The 27,086-nt window shown below is 41.8% G+C and overlaps 1 protein-coding gene and 1 long non-coding RNA gene across 6 annotated transcripts in view; one reads left to right on the top strand and one right to left on the bottom strand.

The window, feature by feature from the left end:
* raraa (retinoic acid receptor, alpha a) overlaps window positions 1-27,086 on the top strand; it is a 196,719-nt gene that overhangs the window by 124,967 nt on the left and 44,666 nt on the right. Inside the window, exon 1 of one of the 5 annotated variants that reach the window (XM_030121477.1) lies at window positions 24,040-24,217. The exons of the other annotated variants lie outside the window; for them this stretch is intronic. Within the exon in view, the coding sequence (XP_029977337.1) occupies window positions 24,040-24,217 (178 nt within the window). Of the gene's footprint in view, window positions 1-24,039; window positions 24,218-27,086 lie in introns of those variants that run through there. 5 annotated transcript variants of the gene reach the window in all.
* LOC115410066 (uncharacterized) lies at window positions 5,446-26,876 on the bottom strand. Its single transcript, XR_003934047.1, has 5 exons — window positions 26,866-26,876; window positions 21,147-21,150; window positions 15,121-15,126; window positions 11,958-11,973; window positions 5,446-5,536 (listed from the first exon to the last, which is right to left on the bottom strand). It is a non-coding gene; the product is annotated as an uncharacterized LOC115410066 (long non-coding RNA).

Genomic DNA, 27,086 nt, shown 5'->3' on the forward strand with positions numbered 1-27,086 from the left:
CAGAAACCCTTACTCAAATGCCACAAATGTTGTGCAAAGCAGAAAGTTTGTAGTTATTCAATACACAGTACTACATATGTTAATCCACTGAGAAGGTGATAAAGCTCCCCTGTGTTAAGTTTAGTCAATAAACCATCATTCTTCAGCTTTCAAATATTATCAGGTTACTCTTCCAACTAGCAACATTATCAAATATACACTCACCAGCTATTTTATATGACATATCTGCTCAACTTCACAGTAATGCAAATTAGGGCTGCACGATTTTGGCAAAAAAAAAAATCCCGATTTTTTTCCTCTAAAAACTCGATTTTCGATTTTGATTTTGATTTTTGGGTAAAACTACAAAAGACAACAGAAGTCAGCATGTCGTTTTCGTGAGCAGCCCACAATGCAAGGCACTGCTCTGACCTCAAATCTGTGATGGTATCACGTGATGAACCCCCAGAAGTTTATTTTTTCTTAATTAAATCTTTATTGAATGAAATAGAGTATACAAACAATGTATGCAACAAGAAAATAACATAAGTTTGCCAGGGGGAATACACTATAATACAATGTCCAAATCAGAGCAAATACTGATGTTTTTTATAGCCTTTTTGTTTCCAGATTTATCTAACAGCTTTAAATAAAGTTCAACATCTTTCAAAAAATAAATAATATTTGTTTTTGTGTTACAGAACTTACAGTTGTGAATGAAAAATTTAGCAAGTAAGAGGACTAAATTAATTATTTAAAGTTTTTTTATATATATGTGTGTGTGTGTGTGTGTGTGTGTGTGTTGTTGTTTTTTTTTATTTTTTATTTTTTTTTCCTGGGTATCTGGGCCCACAGAAGTGATACCAATGTAAGTCAGTGACAGGCATCAGTCGTGTGTGCGTGCGTGCGTGGACCAGGTTAATATAAGTGATCCACATGCGGTTCTGTTTAAACTGAGGGATCCGTGCGTGGAATAGACTGACCCAGGACACACTGGAGGGATTCTATCCTGGAGCGGGTGGATGTGTGTGGGCACAGGGCTGTGTGGGCTCCTCTGCTGAGGCTGATGACCCTGAGACCCGGACCCGGACCCGGATCGGAAGAAGACAGTACGGTACGGATCCGGGACAACGGAAGATGAGTGATCCGCATGCAGTTCTATTTCAGTTGCGGGATCCGTGCGTGAAGCCACGGCTTACATTGCTATAAGTACTGCGGGCTCATGAACACATTTAAAGTCCGGCCATTGCACGGAGTTCTGTGACAGACCACTGTCACTGATAGGAGGAGGAGCCTACGGGAGCCCGCAAGCGCACGGCCCGCAGGCACGAGAGACATGAAATCGATTTTACGATTTCCCTTTTTTAAAAATCGTCCTAATTAAAAAATCCGATTTCGATTTAAAATCGATTAATCGTGCAGCCCTAATGCAAATATATAATAGGCCAGTCACATGGCAGGAACTAAGTACATTTAGACATGTAGACATATTCAAGACGATCTGCTGAAGTAAAAACTGGCATCAGAATGTAGAAGAAAGGTGATTTAGAAGACTTTGTAAAGTGGTATGATTGTAAATGCAGGATGGACTGGTCTGAGTATTTCAGAAACTGCTGATCTACTGGGATTTTCACACCCAATCATGTCTAGTGTTTACAGAGAATGGTCCAAAAAAAAAGAGAAAATCCAGAGAGCGGCATTTCTCTGCTTTGTTGATACCAGAGGTCAGAGGAGAATGGCTGAAGTGGTTAGAGCTGATAGAAAAGCAACAGTAACTTAAATAACCACTGGTTATGGAGGAGGTATGGAGAAAAGTATCTCTGAACACACAACACATTGAACCATGAAGCAAATGGGATACAGCAGCAGCAGCAGCCTATACACTCACTGGCCACTTTATTAGGTACACCTAGTACTAGCACAGTATACCTAATAAAGTGGCCGGTGAGTGTATACTGTGATAAATATCAATATGATTTTCCAGTCATATTTTGATTGTATTGTGTAACACTACATCTAGCAGTTTCCTTGACCACCAAGGCACACAGGTGGGTGGTGTGGGGATCCTCCCACTTTTTTCAATATACAGTAAAATTCTGAGTACTACAAAACAAAAAAGCTAAATTAAGTCCATTGGGTACCAACTGCATCCATTAGATGCAGAAATGTTGGGTTAGGTTTGATCCTCATTGATTTCACATTCATTCTGGTGCTTAGGCGGTGTCCAGAATGGTCGGAGTAGATAGTGGTGTTGGAATGGAAAGGCCTGATAGTGTAGGCTACGTTATCTCACACAGGTAGTGGGCAGTTGTATGTGTGTGTCCATGTGTGTAATGTTAGTGCTCAGCTGAGCTTGTTTACCATTCTTAGATGCTGTGAGCTGTGAGAGGCTGACTGGCCAAACACTCCTAATGAGTTGTTCACCAGGTCAACACACACAAACAAGCACACACTTAAACACACGCACACACTCGTGTCTCTGCTCCAGTCGACTCAGAAACATCAGTGCAGCCACTGGGGGTCATTGTTCCCCATAGCAAACTCTGTTCTAGGAGTTCTGCTGGTGTTCTGGTGTGTGGTTTGGGACAAGTGTCGGTCGCCGTGACGCCCCCGTTCTCCGGAGTCACCCCGAGCAACCACACAGATTATCACCTGGCCTGTCATTACATCACAACCAGTGAGACTGAGAAACGCTCCTGTGATTTGACAATGATTTATTTATTTGTGGCCTTGTTTTGGAAAAAAGCATGTTTGATTTGCTTTACTTATTCACTGCAGCTGCCTTTTCCTTCTCTCTGAGTGGATCATGTGTCTTCAGATCGCCGTCCTTCCTCTGAGTGTTTTTTCTCTCATTGAGATGCAGCGTCTCGCAGAGCTCTTCCCCTCATTACCTATTTTGGTGCACGCTTTCATGCTTCTGTCTTTTGTTCTCTTCTTTTAATTCTCTCTCAGAATCTGTTTGATGTTTTTTTTTCCTTCTCTACAGATCCAAGTTATCTAATTTTAGGCTTTTTTCTCCGTTCGACTTTGAGCGTGCACTCTAACGGTATGTTCCGTAGTATTTTCACTGGTACTGAATTAGCATGGTGAGTGTTGTGCTTGTCATTTAGCTGAGGAGTTTTCTGAACCTAAACAAATGTTTTCTTAGATGTACTATAGAGTAAGCTTTTTGTGTAAATCTGTAGTTTTTGTAGTACTTTAGTTTTTTCTTGTAGCTTCGTACATTGCTTACATTTTTCAGTAGTTTGTGTGATATTTTTTTATCGTCCTTTTTTGCACTAATTGTTTTTGCTGTGAAACAGAACAGAGCTGCTAAACGAATTTTCATTGTTCCTGTGACAGTGACAATAAAGATCTATTCTATTCTATTCTATTCTATTCTATTCTATTCTATTCTATTCTATTCTATTCTATTCTATTCTATTCTAACCTGTACCTGTTCAGGTGAGTTGGACGTCTACACAGCCACCACCTGTTAATGGGATTACCATTTGCCAACTTTGACCTCTCGGCTATCCAGCTAAGTACAGAGCAAGCACATGATGGCTTTTGGATTAATGCCTGATCCCTGGATATACTAAAGCTTGTTTGGTCAAGAAAGCAACCCTTCAACTACCTTGTCATATAGAAGAAGAAGAAGACCCCCGCCCACACGCAGATATCCAGGCCAGAACACCAAGTGTCCGCTCTTTGTTTTTACAATCAGCTTTCTCTCTGGATTGCAGCTCAGACAGCCCTCCTCCCTCTCTCTCTCTCCCTCTCTCTCTCTTTTTCCCCCCTCTCTCATCACAAAGAGAGGCTGCTTTACGAGGGTCTGGCTGCAGTAAAAGCCAAGGGTTGTAAGGGGGCACAGAAGGCTGTCGGAGGGGATGTAAATTACACAAATAAAACTCTACAGTGGCACTGAGCTTCCCCCAAGAGACAGACAAGAGAAAGAGGGGAGGGCAGGAAAGATGTTTACTAAAACTTCAGAGAGCTAGGTGGAGGGGTGGGGTAGGGGGAAGGGGATGGGATGGGATGGGCAGAAGCCAGATAGAAAGAAAATAAGGTAAAATAAGATACGGGGAAAGCAAAGGGGGGGAAAAAATTATGTGGAGAAAAATTGGATACTGTCTGTGTGAATATATGAGAGGAAAAGAAGTGGAAAAAGTTAGTGGAGTGCCATCGTTCAGCACTTTGAAATTAGCGTCAAAGCCCTGCACATGAGTTTGATGACAACCCAGAACTGTACTCCATTCTTTATCCCCTCCTCCCATCCTTCCCTTGCTTTCCTTCCCTTCCTTCCTCCTTACCAAAATCCTTCTCTACAGTCCACCTCTTACACTCTTCTGTCCATTTCAGGGCAGACACTCTCACTCAGTGCTGGAAATATGTTAGTAATAATTCTTCGAGCCGACAGAGTCTGTAGCAGCACACGTCTAAAAAAAGGCGGGGATGTGACGAGAGGCATTTTGGAGAGGAAATCGGGCGTGCTTTGTAATGCAGCTATTATTCTGTAGCTTGGCAACATTAATAGTGGCAGGAAACCTGGCTATAAGTGAGATTTCCTTTCTTTGAAATAGGTGAGTCTTACCCTGTCACACACAGACCCATACAGTATTATGACTAAGGCTGGGGAGCAAACTTTACTTTTGCATAGAAGTCAATATAATAGTGATTATTTGGAGCAGGAAAAGCCAATCAGTAGGATTATATCACTCCAAAAATATCAAGAAACATGCAGATACATATTGAAATGAATTCTCTTAATAACTGTGGAAAGTAAAATTATTAAAATGTTTTATAAACTGACAATTTCAGGTCATGAGTAATACAACGCTAAGCAAAAGTACAGGCCATCTTTAACTATATTGTCTATTTCTCAGGGTTTATTCACATCTGGAAAGTCCTTTGGTCTGCTTATTTGATTCAGATCAAATGTGGACTTTATTTTTTTTCATTTTGGTCAGATCGCATTCTCATTGCACTTTTTGCTAGTAGACCAAAATGTGTAAACAGAAGCATGCATGTGACAAACAGCACTGGCATTGGACAGAGAAGTCGGGGCGGGGTGAATCAGAGCTGGTCAGTGTTGATGAAAACAAATGTGAAGGTCCTACGTGCAGTTATCATTTTTGGAATATGTATTCTATTTTTACAGACACAAATTTACGAAAATAATGTTGTGCCGGTTTGGTAATATGTGCATCTGACCAAATGTCAATGAGACATTTAATCTCCTCATTGCTCCACGTCGGTCCAAGGCTCATGGCTGCTGCTATTAGCTCTGGCTACCCATGTGACTCGACTACTTCCAGCGGCTACAGTGTATCCTCAAGCACAAAAAGGCACATGGTTTTTTGGTTTGTTTTGGCTCGAGGCCGGTTATATTCCCACCAGAAGTGAACTGGCCCAGAGTCCATTTGGAAGTGGAGGTGGTCTCGGTCCACTTGTTTGATTCGAATCAGAGTTCGCATGTTTGTATTCACACCTAAAAAAAAGTCCAGACTTTCCAGAGAAGCGAACTCTGGTCCATGTTAAAAGGACCAAATGAAGTAGGTATGAATCCACCCTCAGTCTCTTTATGAAGACACAACATGAAAATGCAGGGAAATATTGTACACTATTATTTAGATTATTGAAAACTCACAAAAAATGTATTTATGTGTGTGATGTACATATGTTGAATAAAACCTGGTGTAAAATAGCATTAGTTTATTGCAGTGATTCTCATATTATCTATGTAGAAGAGTATAAAGGGAGGTCACACTAAGTAGCTACTGGATACTGAGATCTGTTTCTGTTTTCTGAAATTCCTGTTTTAATTCTGTCCTCATATTTCCTAACCTATTACCGAGACTGTCAAATGCATATATACATTCTTATTTATCATTCTAATCCTACTTGGTTGCCTAAGTAGGCTTTTTTATGTTGTAAAACTGCTTTGAGTATAAGAATGCCAGTGGGCTGAGAGTTGAAACAGACAAATTAAAACACACTGAGGAAAAGTATGTATTTTTTATGTTGTGAAGCTGCTGAAAAATGAAAGCTCACACAAAAAGTAAAATTGAATTTTCTTTTTTTTTAATGACAATTGATGTATTTTGAAGCCAGGCTGTCAGTATTGGTTCCGGTGTTGAAACTTTGTGAACGATGAGGCCTCTAATGTTTATTTAACCCATAAATACCCAAACAGCCACCACTGACCAAAATCATCTACTGTTCTAAAATATTTAATAATTTCTGATCCACTGATCCTTAAAATTCATGTAAATAATTGGTGTAAAATGCAGTTCATCATCTTTTCATGGTCATCGGATGTGACCCATTTGAACATTCATAGGAAATACATGATTTTCACTGAAAAAAAAGGGAAAAAAGCAAAATACAGAGGATGATATTATAATAAATAGTGATAAATCACTTAAGAAAGGTTAAATCTAGACAAAAATGAATTTGGGAACTACCTCAAAAGAAGCACTGGCTCTGTATGGGTTAATATGCAGGTGTGGTAGAGATGTACATGTATCTGATCACTAGAAAGAGTACAAACATTGGCTCATATTGAAGAGAGTTTGCTTGGATGCATATATGCATCCGCTGAAAGACACCCTTTGATTGTTATGCACGGACACACACCGTCTTAGAGTTTCTTTTGTTAGCGACTCAGTCAGTGTAACCACCAAGAGGTGCATATGAGGGGCAGCTGGCGTCCCTCTCACTGCCTGCATGGGCCTTTGAATGCCGCTCGGCGTAAGATGAGCCCAAGGAATTACAGCTGTGTGACCAGTAAACCTCATGGCAGCTCTGCGAAGCGGTTATGTTGATTATATAGAGTTGTACATTTCCTCAGCGAGCAAAAGAGCAACTGGGGAAGACGATATGAGAGAGGAAGAGGCCGATGAAAAATCGGTGTTGTTTAAGATATGCAGAAAGATGAAGAGAGACAGGCGGAATGGTTCAGGACAGATACAGAACTGAAGAATGAGAAGGAGAAAATATCAGATCTCTTAAAGCAGGACTGTCAAATATACGGCCCGTGGGTCAAAGCCGGCCCGCTAAAGCCTCCAGTGGGATGAGTTTGTCAAATGCAGAAATGACACTGGAATAATAACAATCAAGGGTCAAAATCATTTTAGTTCTGGTTCCACATTCAGACTTATTCACTCCTGCATGTTCTAGTGGTGGGTTAAACACCAATTTCGGTGTGTGGTGCATATCCAGTGTGATCTACGATACTGACAGAATAAAGATTCCTAATTCTTAAAGTGGGTCAGATCTGTAATATACTATCATAATAACCTATAAATAATGACAACTCCAATTTTGTTTTAATGTAAAAAAAAAAATCAAATTACATACACAAAAAATGTGAATAATCCAAACAAATATGAACATGAAATGTCTTAAATAAGTGCAGTTTTAACAATATTCTGCCTGTTACTAAATGCTTTGTGTATTTTTAGATCCACGTTGATCTGTAACTTGTAATGAACATGTGTTAAATGATAAGATGAGGCATAATATTAGTAAAATTGCTCTTAAATTTCAGGGTGTTCATGGTTCTTCATGTTATTCACATTTTTAAAGGATAGTTTGTAGATGAACTAAAATGAGTTTGACAGCTGTGTCTTAAAGCCTAATACAGTGAGTGCAGTACACTGATGTGAAGTGAACTCTGTAAACTAAGGGGCTCTTCATTTATTAACCAACTCAAACCAGTGCCACAACCAAGCGGACAAAGAGCCATTATTTGGAACAATGACATCTGTAGCTCATTGTTAGAGCTTCTAAGAAGGAGCAGCAGATAAGGCAATTCTCTGAAAAACCTTTTATTTGATTAATTTATTTATTTTTTGCTGTTTATATTTTATTGATCCTAGTCGTACATAGAAGTTCACTTATTCAGTAGTATGTGATTATATCCCATTGTATAGCACACCTCAGTTCTGTTCTTGGTATTTAACACTTCTTACTTCTTTGAAAAATTGTATTTTTTTTTTCATGTCAGGAAATTGTATTGGTTACCATGACAACAATAGTCTCTAACCTTCTTTGGTGAAATGTCACTCTGACAAATACTTTGGAAATAATTGTTATTTGACTGACATTTAGCTTTTGGAGCGCAGTGTAATGTTAGAATCTCAAAGGGAGAGGCATATTTTCATATCAATCAGAAAACCTGATATTTACCTGCTGCATACATAATTGTTTAAAACAGAGAAACGAGAGCTTCAACACAACTCCCAAATGTGCAAAAAGCAATAAAAACAACTATAGACATTCTGTGTAATATAATTGCCTATGAATTGCCAGTACATGCACAAGATGAATATTTATTCACACAATAAAATAAAGTAAAATGCAATAAAATAACACAGATATAAATGCATATGAGACAGATTTATAGGTGGAGAGAATTATGATTCACCAAAAGTAAACCCTACACATCAGAAATGCAGTAATTAACCTGCATTGTGTTTTTTGTGATTGGATGCTCCTCATATGGAAGATATTCATCAAAAGGTGAAACGGGGTCTGAGTCCAAGTCCCATTGTCAAAGCCTGTGTGTGTCAGCCATACTATGTGTGTGTCTGTGTGTGTGTGTGCGTGTGTGTGTCTGCTGTCGAACAACACAAATACCCTGGCTCATGTGTCCCACTCAGCTGTTTTGCCAGACGACTGGGTTTTTGGCACAGTGAGAGAGGATGCTGTCCATTGTCTCTTTTGCTGGAATGATCGTGCACCTGCATGTTGCTGATGATGGGATTTGCTATATGCGTGTGTCTAGGCCGGTTGTTGGGTTTTAACAAAGTACCTAATATAGCTTTATCATTGCAGACGTTGTCATTTTGTACAATAGAGCTTCCTTGAACACATACCAAACTGAAATAAGTCAGTTGGTCATTGCTCTTCCTTCGTATTCATGTACAGATTGCATTGTTTGTGAATGTGTGATGCCTCAGAGCAGTTGTCTAATTCTACACATTGATTGTTTGCATACATCTATTGACTCAACCTGTTTAATTAGCTTGTGTCTATTGAGATGCATGAAACTTCCTGAGTGTAGCTGTACAACCTGTGTGCATCAGTGTCAGACGCTGCGTATGTGCTCTTGTCCTAACAGTAGGCCGACACACATTCAGCTGTTATTAGGCAGCGTCTCAACTGTGGATGTGACACGTCATTGTTATTCAGCTGAGGCCTCTATGACACAAATTATGATTATCACTTCCAGTTCAGCCTGAGCTCTGGTTAAGTGCTTCAGCTTGAACCTTGCAGGTGTAGCGTAGCAGCTCCCTCAGCTCCAGGCCCTCAGGGCATTGTATGTTTGTGTGTGACAAGGAGAAAGAAAGGGAGGGAGTGTTTTGTGCCAACTTCCTTAATAGCTTTATCACCTCAAGCAGAAATATATAGGCGTTTTTCAGTGTATGGAAATACATTGCATGCAGTAGACATGGCTGTATTGTACATGTTTGTGCACATTGTTAATAATATGCAAGGCTGCACATGCACCTGTCTGAACACACCTGTGTTCCATGCTTCATTGCATGGGGGTGCAGCACCATTTTACTGCCAAGTGTGTATTGGCATACTGTTACTTACTTATACTAACGGCGGTGTTTAATGGGAAATTTTGGGGGCATCTGAATGTCAGTAGATCCATTATCCTTTATCTGAGCTCCACAGGGCATACGGATGGAAGGGAAGGGAAGGAAGAAAGGAAGGAAGGAAGGAAGGAAGGAAGGAAGGATGGATGGATGGATGGATGGACGGAATGTAGGAAGGAAGGATGGATGAAACACATTGTGTGTTTTTTTTTATCAATTCAACAATTTCTGTAAAGCTCTGTGAGGCAACTTTGTTGTGATATTGGTCTCTATTAGGGATGCAAATTATCATTATTCATTAATCATAAGTTGGCTGACCTTATTGATCAATTAATAATTAATTGATAATTAGCGATTTTCCTGAAAACCTGAATTTCTTTTTCAATACGGTCTATAAGAATAAAAGCTAAATATTGTTTATATACTTCATCAAATAAGCATGTCATATTCCTTAATGATTGAATTACTGAACCATTGGATACAGTCAGTGTTTCCTGTGGAATTCATCTGTTGATGTGGCGGTGTGTAATGGGAGGGTGCATGTGCGTGCATTTCATCAGTGGGGGGGGTTACTCAGCTGAACGTGCGCAGTTCAGCTGGGGGATGCGTGCGTGTTGGTTGGTAACCGTGCGCGTGTGTGTGTCACTTTCTGTCCTACTTGTAATACTATAGGGGTACGGGGTGGTGCAGTCTGTGCCCCCGCAGAAGTGAAAGTGGAACTTTTCGCTCATTTATCTTTTCCCCACCTCCTGTTTTCAACTTCTGTCTCACTGACCGTGGACTAGACCAACCTCCAGGGAAAACACTCTGATACAGACCCCGCATTTGTGCGTGTATTTAGTCGGGGGTGCACCGCTCCCACAAAGAGGTGGGCTGGTCTGTGTTTCGCTCCACCATGTCCATAAAGCCATTCTAACTCATCAAGGCCATGATCCGGTTCAATGTCCTGCTATCCCAGCTGCGGCGTTGCAGCACGGACAAACCAGCAGCCTTTGGACAGGTGTGGACAGGTGGACAAGGGCAATTAACCAGCAATTGATAATTTAATTGAGCAAATTCTTATTAATCGTTAGTCGATTAATTGTTTACATCCCTAGTCTCTATAAATAAAATTTAATTGAATGGAAGGAAGGAAGGAAGGAAGGAAGGAAGGAAGGATGGATGGATGGATTGATGGATGGATGATCAGTCCTCAGTGTCCTATAATCTTTCTGTTAACTGTCTATCTCTTCTATCTTTATCTCTATCTGCTGTGTTATTATTCTCCTAGTTTCAGTAAAACAGTAAATGTAGCCTATAGAGCTCTTCCATGCTGTTACATATATTTGTTCCATTTTATCTCAGGTAGGTCTATGTGTCCAAAATCTCATATTCTGATACAGATATAGTTCATTTCATTTTCAGACAACAATACATATCACTATAAACCACATTTCTGCTGAAAAATAACCACATGGAGAATCCTATTTCTTGTGACATGTTGGACCATATACTCGACAGGTATTTTGTCATCTTTGCTTGTTTTCTCCTTTTATTTTTCCCTTTTTTCAGAAGTTCAGCCAAACGTAACATGTGGATATTGTCTGTGTTGTTTGGCATCATTCTTGTGTAGACAGTGAAAAGGTTAGAGGTGTTTGAGTGTTTTGCTTGGATCCATTTGTGTCATATTTTTTTGCAAACTGTTTTTTTGGCCCAAGTCAAACTCTTCATACCTGAACCTGGTCCATATGACAGAATATGGTCCCTCTTTTATATACTTTTCTTTCCACTTTCTTCCATGTTTGTTTGTGTTGTCTTCATGCAAAATCATTGCACAGTGTTATTATGCAGCTGTAGTGTCAGACTTCTAAGGAATTCAGTGTAACTTTCCAAATACTTCAAGCAATTTTGAAAGGAATGTAAAATTACTAAACTACTGACTAAACTATTGGTCGGCAACTGTTTCCAAATTCATTTCTGACACAAAAATATTGGAATATACGACATGTTGATGTCAGTCATGTTGCAACATGGGGAAGTTACAGTTATAGTGGGGAAGTGTAGAAATCCTAGGTCATTACTGGTTGTTTTTGTGTGCTTTTTAACATCCGTTACTGTATGTTGACCCTTGACAGCCACACCAACCTCGACACATTTGTAAATGCCTGTTACAAAACCGATTTCAAAACGGCTAAACTCACAAACAGAAATCAGATGTATCTTGTCTCTGTTACTGGAAACATGAGGTGAACATCAACAGAGGGATCTGATTAACATGTTAAGGGTTTTTAGAGGGCCATAACTGATGTTTGGTTGAATGTAATATATAAAAGCACAACCCTGAACATCAGACATGTACATTTGATCAGATAGGCAGATGGCAGTTGAATCCACCCCTGGACTTGAGACATTTATACTTCATTAACTAAAGATGCCATGTAAGGTTCATAGCAGTGAAGTTGAAGTTGTGTAACCTGTTTTTTCTGTGCTCTTGACAGTGTATGGACTTATTGTATTTATTTTCTTTAACATTTTTTGCTGAGGTAGTGAAGTGAAGTAGTGGCTGAAGTCACTTCCTGCTCCTGTATTTTATTTTATTTATTTTTATTTCAACTCAGACTTGCAGCGAGTGTGACTTTATCTCCAGGAACAGCTGTATTGGTGGGGCTAATGTTGTGGACCAAGATGCTGTATAGAGGGAAAGAGGAAGGGAGGGAGTGATGAATGATCCATCCAGAGAGAGAGCAAAAGAGGGGGGAAGTAAAAAAAAAAAAAAAAAAAAGAAAGAAAGAGAGAGAGAGAGAGAGAGAGAGAGGAGAGAGATGGGCTTTCGGCCAACTAGGTTAGAGCCTTTAGTGTTGATGTCGGCTGTGTTGCATAGAAACAGTAGCTGATAAACACAGGGACCTGAGAGCATCCACACCTCTGGTCAAATATAGTCTAGACAGCCAGGGACTTAGCTGTGTGCTTATGAAAATATGCATCAGTGTGTGTTTTTTCAGTACAACAGTGATTGTGTTTATATGTGCATTCATTTGCTTATCCAAGATCATATTTGGGATACACCGTTTACATGGACCACAGAAAAAATTCATATCCTGCATGATAAATCCTAGGGGTTGACTGATAATGAATTTTTTTTCCTCTTTTTTTTCTTTCTCTGATAGTGGATTTTGAAACATAATAACGTTCGTTTGGAGCAGGAAAAAGCAGATAGCTGATGAATCGGCTGATATCATCCCTGCCCTCCTTCCCCAAAGTTTGGAAATTGAAAATGCATTGGGCATGTCTGAATTTATTGTCTTTACCTACAGAAGTACACAGACTATTGAAATGAACAAAGTTATTGAGTAAGTGTGAAATTGAACCTGAAACTGACTGCAAAATATTAAGCGATTTTTATCTTTTGAGCTTTTATTTTCCCTCAAAGTCTGTATTTTCAGTTTACAAAACTAATAATAACCATTGGTCATTATTGGCAGCATCTTCTGTTAGTACTGATCATTTGTAAAACATCCTGTCGGCACAAACTAATCGGCCGAACAGACAAAATCAGCCTGTTTCTAATAAATACATACAGTATATTCTGGTTGTTGATGAATGGGTGCTGTTTGTGCAGGTGGTTGTGGTGTTTGCTACACAAATGTCTATTTGTGTTATTAATGGTGACTAAGCTTGATATCCAGTCCAGATGTTCCTGAATAAAAGCCAAGTCTTTGGGTTGAATGTTGCCACATAGTTCTGTTTCTTAAATGTGTTCCATTGTGACCTGAGATGCTCCACTGTACAGCTTCTTATAGCCTGTTTTACTAGAGTGAGTCAACGTTTCAATGTTTTTGCAATCTAGCTAAACTAAAAGTGTATGTAATTCTTTCATAAGACAGAACTTTGCTTCTTCATTGTTCCAGAAGGCACTTATTTTGTGAAAAACTCTCACAAGAAAGTATAAAAAGTATATGCAGCAGTAGCCCAGGTTCTTTCAGATTATAGCAGCATGCAGAATGGGGTTCCTTAAAACAGGGATAAGGCCTGCAAATTTAGATATGATTCTTACATCAATGGGAAAAGGCACTGTGTCCAAAGTGAAACCAATGCAAAAGTGTAATATATTGTTTTATTGTATGAGTCTGCATTTAACATCAAAACAAGATATGACACAAACCTGATAATAACTGGGATGCTCAAGTCAGTGTAAATACACTCCATGTTTGAGGTGTCCTTCAGGTAGATGAATCGTAGTACACCACCGATCCACAAGAATGCTCCAATATTGTAAATCTGTATACACTCAGTGGAAGACAGGAAATCTAAGATGAACCTAATCGATCAGTAAAATCGAACGCAGTGCAACAGCTGACAGGTGAATGTGTTATGTTCAGGGTATATAACACATTTACACAGGAACATAAAAGAGTGCATGAGGAGACAGGATGCAGCGGTGGTGAATATTGACAGGTTCTGGAGGATGATTTTGTTAACTCCTGATGAGCTCTGACACACCAAGCCTCCCAGCAGCCTGTTCTCACCTCCACACATGAGCAGGCTCATCTGCGAACACCCACCCTCCCTCCTACCAACCCCAGTTCACCCCCCCTACACCTTTTTACACATTTCACTGTGGCACCTTTTTTCTGATTAAACATGCAAACATTGATACACAGGGATCCATTCCAAAACACCCTCAGACACACACACACACACACACACACACACTGATGCTCACACGCACACAGAGATACACTTTCTTACATCGCCACTGAAGCTTACTCTTCACTTTTCTGCAAAAGCTGTTGGCAGCATGGATGGAAAGACAAGGAAAGCTCCAGAGACAGACGGGGAGAGAGAGAGAGAGAACAAGAGAGGGTGGGTAAAAAGGGGAGGCAGAATGGGGCTCTCCATCATACTGTCAGTAAGGTGCAGCTTTAGCGTTAGCAAGGAATAAAGAGTGTTTTTAAAAGGTGCTGCGAGGTGCAGTGAAGATGAGTCGGATAAATGACTTCTCTTTTTCATTCAAAGAACCAAGTAAAGCCCACAGGGTCACTGTGTGTGGAGGAAGAATCAGAGAGAAAGGGTGTGTGTGCAAGTATGAGGAGAGAAAGTGCAACGCCGTGGATGCTTGTGCCTGGACTTTGCAGCATGAGAATGCATGCAAAACACAGACTTTTGCTATGGGCGGCTGATGTTTTTGTTACTCCTGACACTATAACATATTATGTTTTTTTCTGGCTGTTGCCCCTCTCTTTCAGAACTGAGTGGGAAAAGTAATGTAGTTCGTTGGGGGCATGTAAGGTGGAACAATGGCTTAAAAATATTGAATAAGGAGTGAAAGGGAGCCAGGGTCTGAATGACAATAGGCCAGAGCTGGGGGTGAGGAGTGATGGAGTGTGTGTGTGGAGGGGTCCAGATTGATGATAGATCTGTACTGGTTAAATATTATCAGGCTTCTTTTTTCATGTATCAACCCCCCTCCAGTCCTGGTATCACACAGAGAATAGTGAGATGTGGCCAGCTAATGATCTGCCCTTCTGAGCTATTCACTTTTTGTATTACCCTATTTACTTACTATTGAGACATTCCCCTCTCTACGGGTACACGACACAGATGGTTTAGGTCGCCATAGAGACCGCTGAGCTTTATTTATATCAGTCCAAAGCCTTCTGTGCCTTTTTTTGTAAGTCTTGAAAGTTTTGTCACAGATGGAGCTGTAATGTAATCGGCCTAACTGGAAAAGTGGCTATACTGAAGAGTATTTGAGCTTTTCAACATGGGGAGGTAAATATCTAAGGGGGGCTGAATGTATGTATTTTTCTCCAGTTTACTTTCTGTGAAGCTGCAGAGATGAAGCAGGGAGCTGATGCTTTGTTTTGAACTTTTGTATACTTGCCAAGGCAGATTTGTTTGGGTGAAATGTTCCAGTCAGTAAAAGCCATGTCACTGAGGATGTGTGTAACAAGGTTAAGCAACACCACAGTAGTTGTGCTGTGTTGGGAGACACAGATGCATACTTGGGCATATGATAAACCATGTGATGTTCATGTTTTCAGTAGTTCTCCATTTTTACAGTGTTTGTTTTTTCATCATTCCCTAAATGTTACTGGTAGGACAAGCCAAGTCCTGAGGGCAAACGTTTGACATTGGCATTCATTTTCACAACCATTCTCTGGGTTTGTTGTCTAACAAAGGCTGAGCTTTTATCTGAGGCTAAGCTGAGGAAACCTTTTGACTGCAGAAACATTTGGAACGCAATAAAAATGTGTTCTGATATAGCGCTTTTCACAGTCAGGACTGTCCTCGGCTCTCTCAGATGAAATTGACCTACATGCACCCCCGATGCTTATGGGTAAAGCATGTTGGCTCTCATCCAGTTAACTCCTCTGTTTCACACGTACACACGTAGTATATACACAAACAGCTTTGTGGCGTGGTGGACAGTAACAGAGAGTGAGAGATAGTAGAGAAAAAGGAGTACTGCTCCATCTACATTCCCTGTGTCTCATTCATTTGAAATGCTGATGACTCCTCCTCCCTCACCCTCATCACTCCGTTCCTTCTCTTTTAATGTGGCAGAGTCATCCATTCCATTAACCCTCCTTCTGCTCCCCTCCCTAGGTTAGAATGAAGCAGATCCCCCACTACTGGCCTCCCTCCACCTCCATATAAAAGACAAGGCAACAGGGGCCACAGTGGTGATGATGGCAGGGGCATTTGTCATGCTCTGAGCCGCAGCAGTCTGTTGCTCTCTCAAGGGCCTTTGTTGTCCCCAGTTCCCAACTTGCTGGCTAAGCAGGGGTTTTCACATGTTTCATTAACATCTGAACCAGCCTCGCCACTTTTGAACATTTGACATCGCCCGGCGGGAATGTGCACCGGCACAGGCATTAATGCAGCGGAAAACATAAAAAGCAGGATCCAAAAGCGCATACATCCAGGAAATAGCAGTCTGGTTTTATGAAAGCACAAGTGCAGGATTAGAGCTGCATCACCAACACCCCCGTGCACACGTACACAAAACACACTCCACCGTTTCCATGAGTGTTGACTGCACATTCAGCCTACAGTTATCCAACCTCTACGCGGTTCAGGGCACACATTCAGTCTTTGTACTAAGCACAACAATCAGTGTGCCCTGCCCGGCGCTGGTGTTAGGGGCACCACTCAAGTGGAGGTCACTCGCCGAGGCGTTATAATGCTTTGGGCTGGGCACAACAAGACTGAGGGCAATCCACTTAAAGCGAACCACTAACCCCCCCAACCTCACCTCCTCTCATATCCCCTCTAGGCCACCCTGAACATCACACTTCTGAATGGAAAATGGGAAATCGGCCCTCTGCAGCACTTCAAAAACAAAAAAAGAGAAAGAAAATGGTGAGAGGGAGGGTGGGAAAGAGGAAACGCTGCGCAGGGAGGGAAAAGGGAATGGAAAGGCGACATCAGGCAACATATACAAAATCAAAGCCAGACTGAAAGCCTGGACAAGTATTTCTTATGTCCATACCATCAAATTACAATAAGTTTTTTAACTTTATGTTTAAGAGCAGATGTGTAAGACTGTGGTCAAGAATCTGAACGCACAAAAGGAAGAAATGATGGATGAAAAATGTAACAGGGAGTCCTTGAGTAACACTTGAGACTTCTTGAAAGAAGTACATTTGTCCCTCCCAGTTGTCACTCTTGCCCTCTAAAAGCTTAACAATCGGTACTCATGGTTGAAATTGCAAAATGTTTGTTCACAAATATAAATTCAGAAGAATGCCACTGAAAGAAAACCTAATATTACCACATAGTACATGAAAAGCAGAGGATTTTTTTTTATGCTTCAACATCCCAGTTATATTCAAGAGCATCAAGTCTGAGAATATATGAAATAGAAGGCAGTTCACTAATAGCTGACTTGAATTCATTAGAAAATGATATTTTTAAGATATAATAGAATATTATTTTACTCTCTAACCCAAGCTTGCTGTGAGTGAATTAGTGGTTAAGAATTGTACAGTGACACAATAGTACACGTGTGATGCGTTAGTGTGACATGTGAAGTCTGTGGCAGAGCATAGCTAGTTGTTGTTTGAGTGGCCCTGGTGTTAACAATATTAGCCTTGGTGGTGTATATGCAAAGGTTGTATAACTTAGCTGAATGCCTTGCTTTACTTCCATGATATCTTTTATGCTACACATTGAGTCTATTCAGTGTAACACCGAAGACCTTGGTAGACTTGAACTCTGATGGCCACTGGGTATTCTGCACATCGAGGAAATAAATGATTTTATACATATGTAAAGAGAATGTAGCTTCAGTTATAATTGCTTCGCTGAAGCCAATTTCTGAGTGAGTTTTAGCAGAGCAGGGACTGTAGCCTTGCACCTAGTCTGCACTATTCTGCACCATATCATTGCAATACTGTATTTCCCTCTTTTATCACTCTTACTTTCACTCCTTTATCGTCCTTGACTGCTCACTTTGTTGCTCTTTTATACTTTGTCTTTCTTGTCTTCTTTAATAGAATTAGTGCTGTCCATTCATACATGTACTAAACATCTCCTTGTTCCTGACAGCTAATGGGGGCCATTTCAAGCCCAGGATGAGGGATATTGAGATATCCTTCCTCCAGGGTAACATCCATAGCAATTTTCTCTTGATTTGCTGAGTGATGGCCTTGGTGCAAAGGAACATAGACCTAATGATCATTGCGGAGATGGGCTCTCTAACTCAAGGCCATAGAGTGTGGACGACTACAAGCTATACAATAAGCTCTGTCTCCTCCCCCCCTGCTCTTTCTCTCTCTCTGCTGAGGTATTTCCAGAATGCCGCTGGCCATGATGGATTTATGACTAGGCCATACTTTGGTAAACACCGATGGTGGGCAGCTTTGTTCTCCCCCCTGTGATATAGTGAAGGTCCCCATAAAAAATGAGAAAACCAGGTTACGGCCACCATAGAGCTGGGCTAAACAATAAAAGGCTTTATGGGCAGATATAGGCCTGTACCATAAATGCTGGAATCTGCTGTTGGAGGGACATTAAAGGGATAATGACGGGGGGAGTAGCTTTCACAAAGATCCCTGCAGCCACTAAGAAGGTCTTTTTAGAAAAGATACACGCACACACTCATCCACACTAAAGATAGCAAAACACAGATGCACTGATCTATAGAACAGTTTAACTTTAGGTCAGGGTTTGAGTGTGTGTGTGTATGTGTGTGTGTGTGTGTGTGTGTGTGTGTGTGTGTGTGTGTGTATCCAGTAGATTGACAGAATGGAGGTGGAAGCGGTGCAGTGTTCATCGATAACTGCAGCTTGTTCTCACATCGAAGGGTCGGGCCCTCATTACACATTGGCTCGCTGTCGGGGAGCACAGCTGTTGGGTTTGGCTGGTGCTGCCTGTACAGGCTGCACAAAACCAGCTGTGCAAACAAACACACACATATTACACACACACAGAAACTGTAATGGCAGTAAAGGGGAACGTGGTGGTAACAGACAGGACCATAGAGTTTCAGGTAGACTTAAAAGTAAACACACAGGCATGTGCACAGGGGAGATGTGATGCTGGTTACAGAGGCATGTGGAAGTTGTTTGCTGGGCTGTGGCAGTGGTGGGAGTGGGGGTGGGGGGATTATGGTGTTGATCATCACAGTTGTGAGATAATGCTGCTGACATGCAGACGGCATGTTTTCCTCTACAGTGTAATAGAGACCTGGGTCAACACCATCCCTATCTTTCAATCTCTCACTGTCTTTCACATTAGGACACATTTCAAGGCCATACAACACATCCCTCTGCATTTCCCTTTTTCTCTGTCCCTGCTGTGTTGCTTCATTAGGTTGCTGGGAAGATTTAAGAAAGATAGAAAGCTTTGCCGAGGCTTGTCCCAACTTCTTTATCGTCTGGGCATTAGCCATCTGCTGGCACATGTGCAGGAGAGCTTGGGGGGAGGTGTAGCGTGAGCCCCTGTGTTTGTGTAGTAGCCACTAAAGCAGACAGGAACTCTAAAATTAGGCCCAGGCCATTCTAACTCCAACATGTCTGGCCTTATCTTGTCAAGAGATAGCATTTACCCAAGCCAAGTGTTGTCCAAGTGATACAGCAAGTCTGATCTGTTTTTCCCTTTGCCTTTTACCCCATTTAGTGTCTCTAGGCCAACTAGACCTCAGCCGACTTTTCCATGACTTTACAACAATTTGATTTCACCCTGTTTTGATTTGACCGTCTGCTCCAATAAAGAACACACTGTACAGGAAGTGTTTCTTGCCATGATGGAAAAAAAGATCTCCAGAGCAGGAACAGAGGAATCAAGGGACAGCTGATTGCAGATGTTGGTGGACTGTCTCCAGAATCCACTGAAAAAAATTCACTAATTAGCTGAACCAAGATCTGCTCCTCTGCTGCTAGCTCTGCTTTGCACTCAAGGCCCTCATCCTCCACTTTTTTTTTTTTTTATCACACACAATAATCCAAATGACATAACGACCTATTGTTTGTTCTAACCTGTCGGCTCATCTCCTTGGAGGAGTAACAGCAAGAGGGGCACTTTTTACTGCTTCCTAACACCCCAGATTGGGTTGAAGAAAGAAGAAGAGTGGGGGCAGTAAAAATAGTTTGACACCCTCAAGGTCTAGCCAGCAATCTCCTCTCTGCCCTTGCCCATAAAACTCTTTGAATTCCCCCGTTCTCCCTTCTCCCCTCTCTTCCAATACTCTCCCCTTTCTCTTGTTCTTGTATCCACTAGCCTTTCAACTCTAGCTTTGCTCTGATTCACCACTATGTTTAGAGGTATTCCTCTGTTAGTTGCGCTTACATAACCAGCTATTTCAGAGACCTCCATGTCTGAGTTTAATCAGACCTCTTCATTGGTTTGTATGGACTTTTTGCAATAATCCAACCTATTCAACAAAGACTTTCTTCATACACACAAGGTAGTGAATTGAGACAGCTCTATTCTCTCTGGTTCTACTCCGCACCAAAGTACTTTTCTGTGTTCTTAGGAGTGTGACGTTCATTTAGTGGGAACAAGAACAGCTACCTGGACTGGTGTGTTAATGCGGGCTGAGCCTCTTGTGACTGTGTCTCTCTCTTCTCTGTGCTTTTACACAGTGTTGATGACGCAGTAGAGACCACTGACCACTTTTTGTTCTCCTGTATGTATGGCATCAGTTGCTCAAACCAACTCTACCCTGTGTCTCAGAATTTACATTCATATGTCACCAAATTACAAATGAAAATACATTTTATTTAAGCGTTTGCAGTCAGAATAAAACATAGGTTACTAACATAATTTTTAAGTTTTAAAAATACTGATCAGAATGCAAATATGGATAATAAAAGCATTTGTTTTTAATTTCTGTGAGACTGGATTAAGTATACTGCCTATGCAGAGTTTCCAATGCTTTGTCTGTATTTGCGTCATCTCCATCTCTGTTTTCATGTCATAACAGGACCCATATTATTGACTGGACAGCATCTGGCGCTAGACAGCACTCATTTTGCTAATGATGTAAAAATAATACATCCAACTCTCCAACAGCTAATTGAAAAGACACACTGCATTCCCCTTTATCACTTTTTTTGTGCAGATACAAACACTACATTATTTTTCTTTCACATGCCTGTTTTTTTGGGTGGGTTTTTGGCCTGATAAAAGGAGTTTTGATGAAAAATAAATTACAGAAATCTGTGAAACAAAGCAAAAAGTCTGGGAAAAAGACAGAAAAAACGTCTAATGTAACATTTTCCCTCCCCCTCTCTTAGAAGCAATGATCAACTATCTGTTATCTCTTAGTTTGTTCAATGCAATCACAGTGTATTACCCAACGATGAATGCTCTCCCCCTGGAGAAGAAAACAGAGCCTGGAAAATTAGCATTTTTCTGACAGCCATTACTCATAGAGCTAATCCTGTCAAGGAATGTGTGGCTGCACTATCAGTGCAGGCAAGGGGTCGCAGTGGCCTATGCCTGCACACTGGGCTCTTATCAGGCAGTGTAAACACACTGGGGTCTGCATTAAATAAGTGTCACAGTCAGTGGGGGCGGAGTGGGCCCCCCTGCCAAGCCTCATGCAGATAATCCCCCTCAAAAACCACGCTGGTCAGACCTGGCTGTGCCCTGTGGCTCAGGTGTATAGAGAATGGGGGAGGGGAGGTATTGTGAGTTACGGGTGTAGATTACAGCACAAGTTCTACGGGTTTTTGGCATTGTCCGCATATGTGTAAATATATGTGTGCTCACACAGGCATTCAGGTTTTATTTGGAGAAAGTTCCACATCACCACTGAAACCCTAAAGCAGCTGAAAGTAACACATGCTTAGTATATAAATGGAAGGGAAAAAGTTTACCATTAAACAAGTTTTAGGTTTTAGTTTGTCTTAACTCCTGATGTCAAACCCTAGATGTTTCTAAGTGTACCTCTGGTGCAGCGTCCCTGTTTCACCAGCAAAATAAGAACAACAGTGATTTAACTGGGCTGCCCTCTGGTACAAATACATCTGATTGAACTCTGAAAACTAGAAAATACAGGCACGTTGATCCAGCAGCTAAACTTCACATAACATGACAATCCCAGGTTGAAGTACAACACAGACTGGTGTTCAGACACGTTGGGATGTGTTGGACTGTGACCTTAATTGGCATCGCTAATGACTGTATCATATGACTCAGAAAAAGGAAGTATTAGTGTCTTTGTACCTATGATAGCTTTGGCATGCACTCAAACTTTGGGGATGACATTGATGCATGTTTGCTTAACAAGCTGCAACAATGTTGCATGGAATGTTGCAGAGTAAAGGTGGAGTAACTGTTCTGTTTTATCGCAGAGGTGATGCAACTCGATGCAAAACACTTCCTGGACTTTATCCCACAGCTGTAATAACACGGCGTGAAAAAAGTGGAGTGTCAGTTGCAGTGACTCGGTGACTGTGGTACTTTAGATGCTTTATGCAGTTGTGGGTGAAGTGGGGCGCTTCTGTGGGCAGCATTCGAGGAAAAGTGTAATGGTGTTACTCCACGGAGTGTACAAGGTGGTAAACCTTGAATAATGTGGGATGAGAGGGAGCCGGAGAGAGGCGAATCCGAGTCAGCCAGTGGGTCACCAGGAGGTGAGGCTGCTTACTTCCGTGGGTTCAGGAAAAGTTCAGCCGCATAGCATTAGGCAAATTAGGGAGACAGAGGCTGGGGGAGAAAAAATCAGAGGGTAGGGACTGATGAGAGCATGGGGGAAAGGGTCCCATTAGTCTGGAAGGAGGAGCCCAAATAAAGAGTGAGAACATAGAGGGAACTTCCAGGAAAAACAGCGAGAGATACAGTCCGCGCAGCTCTCATTATGTCCACGAAGCCAGAGTAAAGATATAAAAGACTCATTAATGAGCTTATATAACTTCATCATGTCCTCAAACACATTCCTATTTAAAGCCCCCGCACCTAAATCTGAGACAGGACACCAGGCTCCGCGCACAGTCCCACGCAGGGCCGGTGTTCGCAGAGAGGGAGATCCACTGGTGACGTCCGTGAAGGGGTTAAACGGAGGAGGAGCCACGCATGAAAAGAGACAGAGGGGGGAGGAGGGGGGAAAAAAGGAGGAAAAAAGCCTAGTGGAGGTGGAGCCAGAGCCCTCAGCTGCTGTGCCTTGTCACATTTCTGCAGAACATGATATCCGCACGGTTCGGTGTGGGAACGGTGTAGGCTGCTCTGTCCACAGACAAACAAGGCGGTGCTGGATGTTTCACGCGAACCGTGGAACTGAACAGTCTGAGCCAAAGGGGGGAAAAGCCGCACGGAGGGACGGCGACTGATCCACGGGGCTGACAGGAGTCCACCCACGGCGGAGGGCGCACACGGGACAACCGAGCAGAACCCGAAGGACAAACTGCAACTAGACGGCTTTCCTCTGTGATCTGCGCGTCTGTGTGCGTCTGTGTGTGCGTGCGTGTGTTTGTGCGTGTGTGCGCGTGGGGGGGATCCACTGTGCGTTACCCACTCGGACTGGGCAGATCTGTGTTGTCTCCTGTGGGATTTTATTCGGCTGTTTTTTTTTTTTTTTTCGTGTTTGTGGTGTGGATACAGCCTCAGATCTGACTGTTTGAAACCGAGGCCGATAGGACCCATAAATGCTGCTAAAGTTGATCGTGTCGCGTTTGGTTTGATTTGTGGAAACCATGCGCACTGCTTTTACACATTCTTCTCTCAGATTGAGACACTGATCCGAACCTCGGCTTGTTTTTTTTTTTTATTTTTTTATTTTTTTTTATTTTTTATTTTATTTTATTTTTTTTAGATAAATACCACACTAAAAGAAGATGCCAAATGCTCCGACGTCCACGCTGTGTTTGGATTTACCACTTTTTATTCGATTTTAATGCAGTTTCCCCCCCTTTTGCCCCCCTCCCTCAGTCTCTACCTCTGCTGGTGGCGGAGCTGAAAACCCATCGGCTCCGTGTGCTCTTTGCCTGCGCCACTATAGTTCTTTTCTTGATAATAATCCCCTGCTTTCGTACCGCTTCGTATGATGTATGAGAGTGTGGACGTTGTGGGACTGAATCCCAGCCCGAACCCGTTTTTAATGATGGATTACTACAACCAGAGCAGAGGATGCTTGATCCCAGAGAAAGGACTGGTGCCCGGAGCGCCACATCCCTACAGCACGTCCATCAGAAACCAGCACTGGAACGGCTCCAATCACTGTAGGTGTCTTCTCCTGCCTCCTCAACTTCATTTCACTAACAGACAACTTAAAGCCTCTCTATTCATCTCTGTAACCTTAAATCTGACATGCTTTAATCTACACCAGATTTTATTATCACACCACAATCACAGAATCCTTATTCCCCGGCCTTTATTCTTATGTTCTCAGCCTGTTTTTGCCTCAATTATTTAAACACCTTAATATGTGCCAAACAGAAAACCATGTTATCTCCATAACTGAGCTTCATAACTGAATTATATATACTTGACCCACTTTCGGCGTTCTCTCTCTTCCCTGTCTCAGAATGTGCCCAGGTTCAGAAAAAAAAAAACCTCCCAGAAAACCCGTCGTCACTCTGGTCCAGGATATGTTATCTAAAGCTTCTGCCTTCCTGAAACATGCACTTAATACAGACAAGGTTTTGCAAGCCATGCCAACGTTAATCAGATCAAACTTTCCTGCCTGTTATCCCATGGCTTCCCCTTGGTAATCTGGATAGCTGCACCCATGAGCCAGTTTCCGTGAGCAGAACCACCTATAACAGAACAGTCCTGTCTATTTAATGTCTCAGTCAGTCTCTGAATTAATTATCTGCATATCTAGAAAGTGATTTATATTTGGAAAAGCTGAAGAATCAGTTGGACATGGTTCTGTAGGGTATTTGTCTGTAGACATGTGTAAACAGCATATTTGGCTCAACATTTAGTTTCATAATATGCACATAATAATATAATATATGTTGAATCCTATTAGTTGTAAACAGGGATGAATATTTTACTGTCTGAGTGCATTTGATCAGGAATGACAGGTTTCTGCCACATCTAAAAATAGCTCGTCAGCATCTGATAGATTTTAAAACATCACCCAGGACTCTTTGCATGTGTGTGTCCGTCAGTGTAAAGTATGTAGTTTTCTCCGGTTGAGTAATCGTCATGGAGGAGAGAGGTTGCAGTTTATTGATACTGTATCTGTAGCAATAAGGGAGAGTTTTATTGCAACAACAAAGTATCACAGGCCTTTCCCCATTCTTTACCTCAAAGGGGCTGCCCTGCACAAAGCTGGAGCGAGGCCTTTTATAAAACCGATAGCTCTGTTGTCTTTCACAGCTCAAGGAGCGTAAAAGGCAGGAATCTCCACAGGCTCTTAAGGGCCAATTTCCTCCTCATCTCAAGACTATAGAAACACGCGACAAAGGGAAATTTAAACAGGAATTTCTGATGTTTGGCAGCAACAACAAACGCAAATGCACAACTGTTTGGTTTTGACTGCGATCGGCCTCTCCTTCAGTCTCTTCTTCCCAGTTTATTTTTTCAGGTTGCATGACATTATTATAATTTCCTACAGACTAAATGGACAAACTGCATATATATGTATGTTGTTTTTTGTTTTTTCAAAGCGAGATATCAGGCCAGCTTGATAGAATTTATTGAACTGGCCCACTAAACAGCTCTAGTGGCAGCATTGATTCAAACCATGTGAGCTCGTCTGAGGGGGGGACTGTGGGGGTTTGGCCCAGGAAAAGACCTCTGATCCCTTACTCGACTCCACATTGTTTTGCTCAACGGAGGAGTTGCAGAAGGGGGAATGTGTGTGTGTGTGTGTGTGTAGATGATGGGGGGTGGTGGTATAGCTGCTCTTTGCCTTACTGCTTCAGTGTAATAAAAAATTTAGTGCACAACTGGGGAGTGGTGTGTGTGCGTGTGTGTGTGTGTGTTGGGGGGTGTAGAGGAGAAAGAGGCATTACATCCGTTAGTGTCATCACGTGGCTGCAAGGCTTATTGGATCATAAGGATTGAAAATAAAACAGAAAAAAACAGTGGGATATTTTTTGTTGCACCTCCTGCTTTTGTGCTTTTGAGCAGGAATCCAAACCAGTGAGGCTCAAAAGCACAAGACAATCCTAAAAACATCTGCTGGCTTTATCTGTTTCTGGACTTTTTTTTTTTTTTTTTTTAAATAGAAACTTCACAGACAGTAGTCTTCTGGTATGTTATCCTCTGCACGTGGGTTTAGAAACAGATTGCTGGTGGAGTTAAACATTTTTTTTACCCCCTCAGTGCTTTTCCTTTTTAGTCCTCTGTTTTTTCAACCTCTCCACATGGGCTCTAACTATTCATTATAGGCTTTACAGACGAGCTCTCTGGCTCTAACGGTGCACTCAGTGACATCTTCGCTGAAGTGAATCTGGCCTAAAACGGCCTCCAGGACCCATTAAGTGTCCGGGCATAAATCCAGATCATATGGATGCTTCATCCCCCTGATGTTATTAGTTCCTCAAAGATGCTGCCACTTTAGTTGTCTTGACTGTTTTAGTGCAACTGCTGTGTCAGCGCAGGTTTGCAGAGTCACTGGAGATGTCAGTGAACCGCTTGCGATGGGGTTATTTGTGGATCAAACAAATGCTAAATTTTCATAGTAAAAAGCCTCCAGCTTTGCAGATGAAATGCTCTTGATTTTTCACCGTCGGCCTGTCAGAATCCTTACAGCAATTATGGGCTCATGCATGAAAGAATGTGCATGGCCTTGTTCACATGACTGTCACACACTAAATTGGGGGAGAGAGGGGATTGCATGGTGGGCTCCAATGCTCACCAGTCCATAGGTTACTTGCTCTTTGTTGCTGTTGTTGTTTTCACTGCTTTCCACAAAATGAAAGAAAGTAGGCCAGAGATTTTCAGAGAAAGAGGACGAGGTTGAGGGAAAAGCAAGCTTTAGCAAGTTTGTCGTCTGAAAGCAGCGACAGCCAAGTGTGCTATTGGAAATGAACGCTGTGTGTCTGAGGGGCAAGTGACTGGCGGACTAATCTGACTCATGTGGTATTTAAGTGCGGAAGTTTTCTGCATAGCAGGAGCCGAGGCCCGTGAAAA

This window comes from Sphaeramia orbicularis, chromosome 19 (assembly GCF_902148855.1).
Source record: "Sphaeramia orbicularis chromosome 19, fSphaOr1.1, whole genome shotgun sequence".
In the NCBI taxonomy this organism is placed as follows: domain Eukaryota; kingdom Metazoa; phylum Chordata; class Actinopteri; order Kurtiformes; family Apogonidae; genus Sphaeramia; species Sphaeramia orbicularis.